Here is a 13,491-nt window from a genome sequence, read left to right as displayed (position 1 = left end):
ATACTCTCTTCGTACAACCATGTTGTAACTCACTCTTATTCATCTTCAAACTGCTAGCTAACAACTCTATCATATGACTCAGGAGGTCTTCTTCTTTATTTTCTCGAATCATAAGTAAAACGCAGAGTTGTCCATTTCGAGAAATGTTATTGCCTCCTCAAGTTCTCGATTCTTTGCCATCAATTTCTTTTCTGTCTCCTCCAGTTTTTGTTCTGTCTGTTCAGTTCTTTCGTCCACAATTTTTATCCTCTGATCGTTCTTAACAATTGTCTCTTGTATTTCTCCTATTTTATCGTCTAATTTTCTTATATCGCCTTTAACTTCATATCGTTTTTCAATTCCTCATGATTCTTTCCAATCGATTCTTGAGCCTTCAGAAGTACCTCCTGAATCATATTCAGAGATGTCTGCATGCTTTGTAGGTTCGTTGAAATCCCTGCTTTCTCACCTCGCAACATATCTCCTATCAGTTTTTGTCCTGCTGGAGAGGCAGTCATTTGTGTCAGTTTTGCAGTTTTGCAGTTTTGGTTACTGTTGCTGTATTCGACATATCTAATTTCCCAAAAAATTTCTTCCACAAAACCTACACAAATCTTTCTCCTCCTATAGTTTATCTTTTCTATCTACTTTTAGGTATTAAAATTTCCCTCAATTACAGTCCTTTAAAAGTTCAATAGCAATACTTAAATAATTAGATAGTATAATTTAGTGTGATTAATAATAATATATAGTTATAATAAAAAGGATGATTAATAATTAGTTAATTCTATCTTCCAACCTTATCAATATCAGTTTCACTCTAAATTCAATTAACAATACCTAAATAAACAAGAATATATTACTTCAAAATAAAAAAGGGACATATAGGCAAAAAGACAAGGCAAAACAAACAGTAATAATAATCACTCCATATATAAATTATTTTTCCCTATTTGCAACTAGCCTTATCTATTTATATACACTACCTTATAATATACCACTATTTTCAAGTGTCAGTTGAATAACCAATAATGACAATAATAAAAGTAAAAATAATCTAGACATATACCATATTATTTACTTCTAAATAGACAATATATACAATATACACCTCTGGCTTCTAATCTCACCAGCCTACATTTTCTTAATAGTTCTAAACAAGTCCTCTGCTTTCCTACTTCCTTACATTGTCCAATCCTCTTCCGCTCGCTACTTTCTAACTTCTTCTTCCAAGATGTCTGCTCCTCTTAATATGCATTGTCACTGTTGCTGTCACTCTAATCCACACTCCGAACCTCATTGTTTAAGTTGTTAAGTCCACAGTCCACCTTCTTTCACTTTCAAATCCCGATCAAATTAGTCCCAATCTGTACCGGAATTCAAGTTCCTTCCTTTCTCTTCCTTTCAGCTCCTCCAATCGTCCTCTTTTCTCTCTTCCACTTCTTTTATGCTGTTCTGCTCCACCGCCTGGGGCGCCATTTTTTTTCTTTTTAGAGACTCCCTTGTCTCACCTTTTAAGTTCCACCAATTTAGGGGAGTAGCCCAGTAACTCGCTCTGTCCCGTCTCAATTCATTGATGCTTCTAGCTGTTTTTCCACTTCTTGCTTCCTTCTCTATTCAAATGGACCGTCACGCCTCTGGATCCGACCATTACAGAGAGTCTCTTCCACGCTGAAAATTAAGGGGTTCTTCCTTCTGTAACAGGGGATTGTGCACCTCCCTGTTACCCCGAGAATTTCCCCTCTATAGAACCGACCTCTCCAGGGTCAGCTCTTGCCGTTACCGGCTTCCAAACGCAGAAATTCAATCCAAGAAGACAGAGCTCCGTTTCTTGGATCACAACACCATGACATCACCTTGGAAGCTCGGCTCACCGGGCAGTACAATTTTTTACATCCCCGAGGTGAAACTATCCCATCCTTAAAGACCCCCCATCCAGAAAACAGCCCCCACCAATGGCATAGCTAGAATTTGACCAAGTGGTTCAGTGTCTGGGTAGAAAGGGGAGTCTTGAGTTGCCTGCTTCACTTGCTGGCCACTGCACGGATCTCGCCACCGTTGGGGGGTCTTCAGATCAGGGCTGTATCTGGATGGAAGCTGGGGCACCCCCAGAGGAAGGCCAGGGGAAGCCAAGGACATTGTCTCGAGAGTGTGTGGGGCCAGCAGGAGCTGTGGCCTTACGAAGACAACCATGCTGCTTGCTCTCCCTTCTCAGGTGCCCCATCGGGACAAACTGCTGTCACCTCCCTCCCTCCTCCTTTTCTTGGTGCGTTTGTTCAATTTGGTGATTTGCTTATTTGTAGTAATTGCTCGTTTAATGTTAAGTTGATGAGTATCTAATTTAAAAAAGACCTTTATCATGCTTGGAGGTGAAAAATGAGATGGGAATTTAGTCTGGAATGATGAGAGACCAACCAGGCTGTCCCTGGAGGGATTTTCTGCCCAAGTGCTGCAGTCTTCCTCTCCAAGGGGGAGGGCAGCATTTTTGCTTTTCTGCTGCTCCATGCATCCTTCAGCCCACTCTTTTCAGGGTCCCCGGAGGTCCTTCCAAGGGAAGAGGGTGAGTGGACACACTTGAGCAGATTCCTGCAGTGCCAACTACAATTTGTAGCTTCATAGTGCTTTACTGCCCTAAGCAGTTTACAGAGTTAGTCTCTTGCCCCAGCAATCTGGGTCCTCATTTTACCCACATCGGAAGGATGGAAAGCTAATTCAGCCTTGAGCTGGTGAGACTTGAATTGCAAAACTGCCGGCAATCAGCAGAAGTAGCCTGCAGTATTGCACTCTAACCACTGCACCACCAAGGCTCATGCTTTCTCTCTCTCTCTCAAGGTTCCGTGCCTTTCTCCTGTTCCTGGGTTACGACGCACACTCGGCGCAGAACATGAGGGTTACCAGCTTCTGCCGGCTCCTGCGGGAATTTGCCCTGGAGTACCACACGTGCCGAGAGCGTGTCCTGCAGCAACAAAAGAAGCGGGCAGCCTGTCGGGAGAGGAACAAGACACGGGGCAGGATGATTACTGAGGTGAGCCATCCAAGGTTGCTCAAAAAGTTTTGTTTGAGTCCAGCGGGCCACCCAAAAAGAGTCAATCCATCTGCGTCCTCTCCCTTCCTCTGGGAGGCCTTACGGTTGCCAAGAACAGAGGAAGGCAGAAGAGCCACCCTGGGGACTGCATCCGTGGGTATCTTCTCTCTTTGCAGATGGAGAAGTTTGCTGCAGCTAGCAAGACCGAAGACATCTGTGCCCCTCATGCTGTGCTATCAGCCAGTCCAGAGCAGAAGGACGAAGCCAGCCATAAAGACATGACCAGTTTGCTTGTCTCCCCAGCAGAAGGCCCTGGCCACCGGTCTCGCACCAGCAGAGGTAGGAACCACTGGGTTTCCCTGCCTTCTATTTTTTTTGAAGACTGAAATAAGCGCTTGGCCTTATTGCCATGCGCTCAAAAGCCCGATTGGGCTTATTATCAGGGGATGTCTTCTTTTGGGGGAAACAGGGGAGCCCTGGGGCGGCTGGTACAGGATTTGGCCTGGGCGTCCTCCTGAGCAGGGCTCCCTTTTCTGGGCTTTCTGGCAGCTGCTAGCAATCCCCATCCCCTGTCCCCCTTTCAGGTCCTTCTGGATGCCTCGGTTTTCCCCTCTCTCTCTCCCTCCGTAGCTCCCAGCATTACTAAAGGCCCTCCTGTATTCACCTGCTGCCCTCCATCTCCTGTTGGGGTCTGATCCAGGCAGCTCTTAAGTCCTGTTAGCTGAATTAGTAAGCGCTCGGTGCTCTGACCCCGGAGTGGCGACAGGTGGTGGGGCCAGGCCTTCCTGCAGAGGTGAATTGGACGGTGTGAAAGGAGACGATGCACAAGACGGCCTGTGGTGGCTTCATCAGAATGCAGAGAAGCCTCCTGGTGCAAAGGGCTACCGGGAGGTCATTCCCACTCCTTACCTGGCTTTCTGCAGAGCAGCAACCCAAGTATGCGCTTGTAGCCTTCTGTGGCCTTTCTTTGGCCAGTGACCTTCTGCAGATCTGTCAAGAGGAACCCACTGACCCCAGGGCATGCCTGTGTCCATCTCTGTTTCCAGATGTTGGGCTCTTATTTAAAGGGAGCCTCTTTCTCACAACAGAATCGGGCCCAGGGAGGATTGCTCGAACCCTTCTCCCAATTGCTTGCTGCAGGTTTCACCTAGGTTATCTTTAGATGATAGCACATCCTGGGAACGGGTCAGCAGGACAGAGGAAAGAGGCATGCCCAGGGCAGACAAAGCCTCATCTACTGAAGGATGGGGCCAAAGAGACCCACTTAGGGTTCTGAGAAAGTTTGAAGTTAATTAGGGGGGACTGAAAGGTGCACTGCAGTTATGTGAGCTGGCTCAACCCTCCTCACACACACAGACTCACATTCCACACACACACACACCCTCGCAGAAGCATGTCAGCAACTCCCTCCACCCCTCAGGAGTTTTTCCATTTAGGTGCTGGGAAGCAGAGTCCCGCCGGAGGGTCCACCCCCCAGGAGGAAGCTGCTGGCTCTCTCGAGGATGCTTCTGAGGAGATCATGAACCGCCTGGTCAAGTCCGTGACCCAGAGGTCTCCTGCACGCTCAGGCCCGGCCAAAGAACGCCGGCGATCACGTGGGAACAGGAAGTCCTGTAAGTGTTGCCTGCGCTGTCACTGGTGGAGCCCAGACGTGGCTTCTTTCTTGGAGTGGGCGACTGATGTGGAATAAAGGAGTGGGAGGAGAAGTCTCCCCACCACCACCACTGGCTCCGGGTTCCTCTCAAAGCAGGCCCCGCCTCCTCCAAGGGCCTCTGCATCTCCCTGACACAAACCCCCGCTCTTTCCTTCCTTGCAGTGAGGCGGACCCTGAAGAGCGGCCTGAGTGAGGAGCTGGTGCAGGCTCTGGGCCTGGCACAGTCAGCCAGCGTGGCCGTGTGAGGAGCCCCCCAAGGCTGTGCCTGAGCTGGAAGAGGCAGGAGGGGGAACTGGAGAGGCTTTTCCCTTTGGGAGGTTGTCTCCCTTCGCCGAGAGGGGCGGGGAGGGGTCCTGCTTGGCCCCTTCTGCCTTGAGGAGCAAGCTTTGCTTGGCCAGAGTGTTGGCCTGTGTGCTTGTGTGGCTGCTCCCGCTCAGGGCTGGGGAGTTGAGGCCTCTGTTTCGGGGGGGGGTGGCTGCTGTCCCCCCCACCCCCCGCCCATGTCCTGCAATGGGGAAGGGCAGGCTTAATGGAGAACAGGCCAAAGGAACAGCTCTCCCTGCCCAGCCCCTCTCTGCCGCCGCTGCCTCCATCCAAGGACGAGCCTCCGAGGCCTGCTTGGCCCTTCCTGGAATTCAGTGTTAGAAACGAGAAGTAAAAGCTGTTCTTGCGAATCTGGCCAAGCAGCCGTGTTCCTCTTTTCCTATCTCGTCTGTTACGTTTTCAGTTGCTGTTCATTAAGTGCTTTGAAAACTGAGCTGTGTGGAATTCCTCCCCCCTACCCAGAACAGAAACTGATTGTTGGCTAGCCCCCCCCAACCCCCTCCCCCCCTCCACCTTCTTCCCCAACAGCATTTCTCTCGCCCTCCCTCCACATCTGAGCTTTGGGGCCCAGCAGCCCCTGAGCAGAGTCCAGAGAAGAAGAGGCAGCAAGAGCTGAAGGGGGCTTTGCCTGCTGCTGGGGGCCCCTTTCTCCGGTGGTCTTTAGGGTACCTCAGGCCAGGCAGAGGAGCCAATGCAGCACAGACTCTGCTCTGCCACAGGTTCTGCCTGGCCCAAGTCTCCAGAGCCATTGGCCTTTTGGAGAGGTTCAGAAAGAGAGATTCTCCACACCACACATACGGCTCCTTGGGTGGAAAGAGGAGTGGAAAGCAGTCAAAGAAAATAAAAAAGATGGGATGGGAAAGGTTCCCCCTCCCCTCCCTCCCTTTTTACTCCTCTTGTTCTTGGTCTGGGCTGGCTGCCTTTTGTTCTTCAAACTTCTCATGTTCTGTTTCTGAAAACTCTCAATGAAATACCACTTTCTGCCTCTTTCTCCTGACGTGTTCTCCCTTCACATGTTGGTTTCGCAACTGGATTCTCATGTGGTTCTCTCTGGGTGACCAAAGCGCCCCTATTGTGCTGGGGCTTCCTCCATATTCGGTCTGCATTCGTCCCGCCTTCAGTCTGCAATCTCTTCTGCATGCACACACACACACTTTGAAGGACTCATTCCATCCCCATTCAACAACATCCTTTGTTAGCAAGGGAAGACATTTCATTATAAATTCATTATTTATTTCTTAACTTTCACCTCCCTGTAGTATAATAAAGTGAGCAGAAGGACAGATGGGTACGGAGCCATTTTTGCACCTTCTGGCCAGTGTTCCTCCTGCTGCTCACCGTCTTTGCCAAGATCTCGGGTCTCAACTCCTCCATCTGTCTTCCTGTCTTCAGTAAACGTCCTTCAGGGATATACACATTCATCTTGTTTTTCACCATTTATGTAGAAATTGTTCATTCCTTTCTATTAAATAAAGCTACCTTGGTTGTTAAAATTAGTTGTTAAATCCATATTCCTTGCTGCACCATATAATTTGTCTGATATCATGTGAATTGTTAGTTGACAACAGAGTTTGCATGCAAAAGTACGAAAACACAAACACACACACGTACATACACACACACCAAAAATGCACCAGGCATTCCAGCTGAAATCCGAACTGTTCATTAAGCATTCATTGGATTCATATGCATGCTTTACTTACACCACGAACCACTATTGCTATATTCAGCAACCAGCCTTCAAATCTTTTCCTGAGAAAGTCCATCATTCAACATTATCTTCCTTGTATGAGGTGGGAAGAGTTGAAGAAGCTCTGGGAATCTGATGGAACTGATGCAACTTAGTATTAGGGGGTCACGTCTTTTGTCAGAAAGTCCCAATATTTGATGCACCTGAGTTTCTGCACGCTGTTCTGGGCTTCAGCTTTTCAGGGATGGCTGGTCCCACCCTGTGATGGCTTCTGTGGGTGTGGAGGTGATCCGTTTGTGGCACTCTTGGCTTCCGGACTGGCAAAGTATTCCGTAGCCAGTTCTCTATGCTCCTGCCTTCGCCTTCATCCCCCACTCCTGCTTTGGTGCTGGGCAGAAGAGAAGCAGAGGCCCAGGCCGTCTCCCCCTGATCCTTCCATTTCCCCTCTTGCTCCCAGATGGGTTGCAGGCGCCTTTTGCACAAGGCCAGCAGGGGAGGATGGCCCCTCGATCACCATGTCTTCAGGGTAGGCTGCAAGGGCAAATGGCTCACCGATGGCATGGGAGGGGCTCCTCCAAGAGATGGAGAAGCAGAAAGAGCCCAGGACTGGCCACTGCACCTCTCGTCCTCAGGCCAGTGGCCTGAAACTTGCCCTGGAAGAATCTAAGGCTGACTGTGAAGCACCCAGGCTGAAGGATGGCTGAGGCCTTCCATCCAAGGTGGTTGAGGTCTTCCTGCTCCCTGATTGCAAGGCGTAGTTGATGTGGTTCTTTCCATGCAAGAAGCTCTCCGTATCTTCCCACTGTTTCTCCCCAGGGGTGCCACTGGCTTGGCTCAACAGGGCCAGAGGACCAAGGCTCCCAGGCCGTATGCCAGGGGAACTAAAGCATCAAAAAAGAAAAATGCAGGTAAATGGGAAGTGAACTTCATCTGTCTCGTGATTGCAAAAGTCTGTTGGCCCTGCCTTGCTTGGCTTAGTTGCTGACTGCATGCATGGATGACCTCACAGGGAACATAAAAGTGGGGGAGCAAAAAGCAGGGTGCAGCCACAGTGCCAGAATCACGCAAGGAGAAATCTGACTGGCAACAAGGCTCAGCCCTTTCTCAAGGAGCTCTTGGATAAGGAAGGAATCGGAAAAAGCCAAGGAGGAACCAGAGGGCGATCAGATCAGCTCTGCCACCGAGTGCCAAGGCGTTCTCTCTCTTGCACTAAAGCTTCCCTCCCCCTTTGGCCGAAGCCTCTTCCCGACTCGGGTGTAAAGAGAACCTGGCAGCTTCCCTTCCTTGGCCTGACAGGGCTCTTGGTCCCTGGCAGCCGGGGTCGTCTCTGTGGGATTGAGGGCCCCCACTTCTGGATGGGAAGCCACCTGCAAGAAGGGCTGGGGTGTCCTTGGCCTGTCTTTATCATCAAGGGCTTTAGAGACTTCTCTAGTCCTCTTACCCAACCAGTGGTTGGAGGGAGGGCCGGTGGTAGCAGTAGAAGTAGCTTCCCCCCCCCCAATTTTGGAATGGATGCAGCTTCTACTGTATTAGAAACTTGAAAATGGTGTGAATAGTCCTTAGAATGTAGTACTGCAAGTAATTTCTGCTGCCTGCCAGTAGTTCGATCCTGACCAGCTCAAGGTTGACTCAGCCTTCCGTCCTTCCGAAGTTGGTACAATGAGGACCCAGATTGTTGGGGGCAAGGGGCTGACTCTTAGAGAGGGTTGGAAAGCATTGTGAAGTGGTATATAAATCTAAAGGTTCTTGCTATTGCCTGGCCGAGACCCCCTCTCCCCATGTGAGGTTTCAAAAGGTCCCTACCATATGGCAAGGTCTCCTATAGGGCACCAGCTTTTGTTCCCACACTGCCAAACTGGCATACTGTGGACGACCACAGCAGCTTTGCCTAGTGACAAGGAGGCTGACCAGTCCTGGGAAGCTCCTGCAGCTGAGGCACATGGGTGGCCAAAGGGAGAGACCCGTGTCTAGCAGGCCTGCTTGTTCTCAAGTTACGTGAATTTGGATTGAAATGCATTAATGGGGGGAGGTCTAAAGTGAAAATACAGGTTGTTTAGAGTGTTGTTCAGGTGTGTTGCAGCACCTGAGTACATGGAAGACTCTGACCTTGAAAGAGGAATGGCCTGAACTGGTATTTTCCCCTTAAGCGTTTTACTAAGACTAACTGGTTTTGAGTTGTTCTCTCTCTCCACCCCACCCCACCCCCATGTTTTGTCAACAGCTTCTTAAGGGAGCACGGTGGCCGGCTGGAACAAGCCAGCCACCTGGAACAGAAGGGCACCTGAAGGTGACCAGCCTGGCTGATATCCCAGGAGCTCTTCACAGCCCTTGAGGCCTCGGATGTGACAGCTTTGCTTGGAGCATGAGAGGCATTCAGCTTAAGTGGGCAAGGGAGTCGAGTTCTGCCAACGTACCTGCTTCTCACCTGCTGTTGGACCAAAGATTCTCTCATTGGCCCCAGATTGTTTTCTGAAACAGGTGTGCATGCCAACCCTTAGAATCCTAGAAGAGTCACTGAGGCCACGAAGGCTCTCCCCTGTACATGACACTCTTCTAATGAATAGCTATCAAGGCTCTGCTTGACCTTACCCAATGAGGAAGAGTCCACCATCATTTTGCCACTGTTGGCTGTTTCTGTTACATTCAGTCAAAATTTGCCTTTCTGTGATTTAAAACTGTTGCTGTGTTGTGCCCTCTGAAATAATGAACTTCCGTGTGATCCAGAATCATAAAATGCTAAAACTGAAAGGAGATCTTAAAGGCAACTGAGGTCAACCCTCTGTCCTGTGTGGCTTCTTCAGCAGGTGGCCGCCATCTCCTGAGGCAGTGGTTCTATTGCTGAAGAGACCTGATTGTTAAGGCTACCATTCCTTGCCCCGATGGTTGAATCAACTTTAAACATTCCTTCCCTATCTTCTGACAACCCTTCAGGCACAGAAAGACACCGTTTCCCCACCACCATCATCTAAACTATAGCAAAGCACATGCAATATCTCCAACTGTTCTTCGTATGAATTTCCCTCTAGGTCCCTTGTCAATTTGGTTGCTCTCCTCTGGACAAGCTCCATTTTGCCAATTATCCTTCTTGAAATGTGGAGCCCAGAATTGAATGCAATATCTTATGCGTGGTTCGCCCAATGCATAATGGAGAGGAATGATCACACTGGAACTGCACAGGAACTCAAACTGAGAGGACTTGGACTTCATTCAACAGCAGAGCCATTCATGTACACTTGGTGGTGGGTACAGGGGTTCAGCCAGCCCTGTGTTTATCTAATGGTACAGAGTCCAGTTTTGGTCTAGGACCTCGGGGGAGGCTTTATTAAATGCTGAAGTAAAAGTACTTTATGTCCAAGGCATTTCTGTAGTCAACCAAACTGGTCTCTATATCAAGAAAATAGATCAGGTTGGTTTGACATGACCCACTCTTGATAATCCCCTTCTGGATCCTGTCAAGGTCCACAAACCAACTGCTTAATCATCTTTCTCATAACTTTGCCTGGTATTTGTATCGGCCTGTTAATGCTCACACTATCACTGCAGCACTGTGAGTGGTAATGGGTGCTCTTTGTTGTGGCCTGGGGGTACCACTGCTGTGTAATCTGCATTGGCTTTGGGGTCCAAGTCAAGATTCAAAGCCCTACATGGCTAGAGACCAGGTTATTTGAGGGACCCTCTTTTCCCAATCAGACCTACCTGGTCCACCAGAGAGGGGAGGCAGGGAATGTTATGGGTTTCCTCCCCTAAGGAGGTCCAAGGCAGGACCAAGAAGAAGAGCCTTCTCCATGGTGGCCCTCTCCCTCAGGAACATAATCCCCATAGAGGGGACCCACATTTTGACTCTCTTTTGCAAGGCCCCGAAGACCTGGTTCTGCCAAGAAGGCTAGGGACCCCAGAATGAGTGACTTCTTTGATTGTTGTCACCAGAGGGATGGAGGGTTATTGTTTTTTGTAATGGGTTTTTATTCTTTATCCCCGACTCACTGAGACTGAGTTGTGCGGCTGTATAATTTTCTTAAATAGATGAGGGCCCATCTCTTTCCTTTGGTTTCTGCCCACGTGCATGTCATTCTAACAGGCAGTTTGGTTTCAGGAAAAATTTGTCCTGTAATCTGCAACTCCTACACTGCAGAAACATTTGGACCACACATCTTGACCAGGGTAAAGCAGTAGATGCAATTTACATAGACTTCTGCAAAGCCTTTGATTCAGTGGTCCACGACAAACTACTGTTAAAACTAAGTTCTTACGGGATTTCTGGATCCCTGCACAAATGGATATCCACGTTCCTGTCAAACAGGCAACAAGTAGTCAAAATAGGGAGGGCCCGATCAAATCCAGCACCAGTTAACAGCGGTGTCCCCCAAGGCAGCATTCTAGGATCCACACTTTTTGCTTTACATCAACGACCTATGCAATTACATTAAAAGCAGCAGCGTCCTCTTCGCTGATGTCGTAAAATTATTTAACACCACTGACAATGCTGCTGCCCTATAAAGCGACCTTGACCATGTGTCAGAATGGTCGCGCATTTGGCAACTCCAAATCTCAACTAATAAATGCTCTAGCCTACACATTGGCAATCAAAATCAGAGCACAAAATACAAGTTGGGCGGAAACGACCTCGTAGATGACCCTCACTCTGTCAAGGACCTAGGAGTACTCATGTCAAATGATCTAAGCCCCAGAGCTCACTGTAACAGCATTGCCAAAAAGGCACTAAGAATTGTTAACCTAATCTTGCAAAGCTTCTTCTCCGGTAACATTGTACTGCTAACTAGGGCGTACAAAACCTTTGCCAGACCAATTCTCAAATACAGCTTCCTCCGCTCCAGGGCACAAGCTGGCACCCTCCTCTGGGCACACCTGCAGCTTCCTCTTCTGGAGGCTGTGGCCACCTTTTCTCTAGGGTGAAGTGTTCCCTTCATTACTTAAGCAACATCCTTAGGCTAGGGACTGAACTGGTGCTACCTCCTCAATAGCTTCCTCCAACCTGATTTGCAATTTTTGATAAGTTGCTATGAGGGCATCTTTCAAGCCAACAAAATATCCACTTAATTCTCTCATATCCTGCTAGCTAATCAGCAAATTATGAAGAACTTTTGTCAAATGCTTTGCTAAATAAACTAAACTACAACTAGACTACAACTTCTCCACAACCCGTCTAGGAAGTAATCCAGTCAAACAATTAATCTGGCAAGACTTGTTCTTGACAAACCCACACTGACTTCTTGTGCTCTCAGGCTGATCTCTTGACAATCTGCTCTAGACTCCTCTTCTTAGGTTGCTTGATGGAGCTCATCTTAGCATCCTCCTTTCCCCACTTTTCAAATCTTCAGACATTAATTCTCTGCTTTAGTCAACTGCCACTTCTCCCATTTCCCAGGATTTTTCCATGAAATGCTTTGACCAGGACTGTCAACTTCTTGTTTCTTTTGGTTTGCATGTGATTTTGCTCTGGATATTTGAGCACATTCATAGTAAAGAGCTATTCCCTGCCTACCTTTCTCTCATACATGTTTAAACCCTGCCCCTTCGAGATTCTTCATGACACTTTCTCCCTTGGGTTGAAGACTGAACCCCAGTTGGAACAGGAGGAGGAAAAGGAGGAGAGGAAGTTGATGATGTTGTCAGGAGGAACCCAACCTACATCTAAGGGTTTTCCAGGAGCCTGCAAATGTTATACTGAAGCCCTTTTCATGGTAGTTTCTGAAATTAGGCATCATGTCGTAACACTGGAGAACAGCCCCCCAAAAAGTGGGGGCTAGGTCAGTTTGAGGGATCAGTTAAAAATAATTAATTGCTTGGCAAGAACCAAGGATCCAGCAGGGGTTCTCAAGATACCGAATCTAATGGTAGTCTAATCTAGTTCATGTATTGGCATCTTTACCTTGAATTTCAAGGATGGCTCTGTTGAATGAAAAAGATCAGGTTGATTCTTCATTCAGCAGAGTCACCCTTCAAATTCAAGGCAAAAATGGCAATACATGAACTGGATTGAACTACCATTAGATTGATATGGAGCTGGTTGAATAGTTGTTAATCCCACTTGGAATTGGGAAATACAGCTATCAACCTTTCATATATGGGTGGTGATAGTGCACTCCTTAGATGAGCGTTTCAATGTTCAAGCGCACCTTGACAAGTTGAATCGATATTAGGAACCAGCAACACAAACTTCAGTGAGGATAAATTCAAGTGGAATGTGGACAGGATGTGGGGGAACAAGTGCAAAGCAGCTCTACCTGGGAAAATATCTGGGGCAATTGATGGATTGTAAGAGAAAGTTGGGCCAAAAATCTGATGCAGCTGCAAAAAAAAAAAAAAAAAGCAAATGCAATTTTGGGCTGCATCAACACAAGTAAAGTATTCAAATCAAAACTCTACTTTGATCAGGCTGCCCCTAGGTTGTCATGCCCTGTTTTGGGCACCACCTTTTAGGAAAGACATTGATCACCTGGAATGTGCCCAAAAGAGAGCAACCAAGATGAGAAAGAGTTTGGAAAGGAGAAACTCAAGAGGAAAGGTGGAAAGTGCTGGGCCTGTTTACTCAGAGAGAGGTGTTTGTTGTTCCCAGGCCTCTGAAAGGCAATCCTGCACCAGGCAGGGCAGAATTGTTTACACTGGTTTGGGAAGACCGGACACAAAACAATGAGTTTCGATTTCACTCAGAGCTCAGGAAAAAAACCAACCCTGTTCAGCAATGACCCAGGCCAGAGGAATTTGCAGGACCCGTGGCGGTTCCTGTGCCAGGCAAGGATTCCATTCCAGCTTCCCTCTTGGCACAGAGACTATTCTCTAGGTGAGGCGTCCCCAAAG

The 13,491-nt window shown here is 48.1% G+C and overlaps 1 protein-coding gene across 7 annotated transcripts in view; it reads left to right on the top strand.

The window, feature by feature from the left end:
• FHOD1 (formin homology 2 domain containing 1) overlaps positions 1-6,475 on the top strand; it is a 57,064-nt gene extending 50,589 nt beyond the window's left edge. For all 7 annotated transcript variants that reach the window (XM_087877146.1, XM_087877149.1, XM_087877148.1 and 4 more), the window contains 4 exons: positions 2,812-3,004; positions 3,181-3,343; positions 4,441-4,617; positions 4,821-6,475. In XM_087877146.1, coding sequence (XP_087733272.1) covers positions 2,812-3,004; positions 3,181-3,343; positions 4,441-4,617; positions 4,821-4,903 — 616 coding nt within the window. In that variant the 3' untranslated portion in view covers positions 4,904-6,475. The remainder of the gene's footprint in view (positions 1-2,811; positions 3,005-3,180; positions 3,344-4,440; positions 4,618-4,820) is intronic.
• Positions 6,476-13,491: the final 7,016 nt, after the last annotated feature.

Source organism: Pantherophis guttatus, chromosome 11 (assembly GCF_059756535.1).
Source record: "Pantherophis guttatus breed Tessera chromosome 11, ASM5975653v1, whole genome shotgun sequence".
Lineage (NCBI taxonomy): Eukaryota > Metazoa > Chordata > Lepidosauria > Squamata > Colubridae > Pantherophis > Pantherophis guttatus.
Note: the sequence above shows the minus strand (reverse complement) of the source record. Positions and strands in the feature narration are given on the sequence as shown.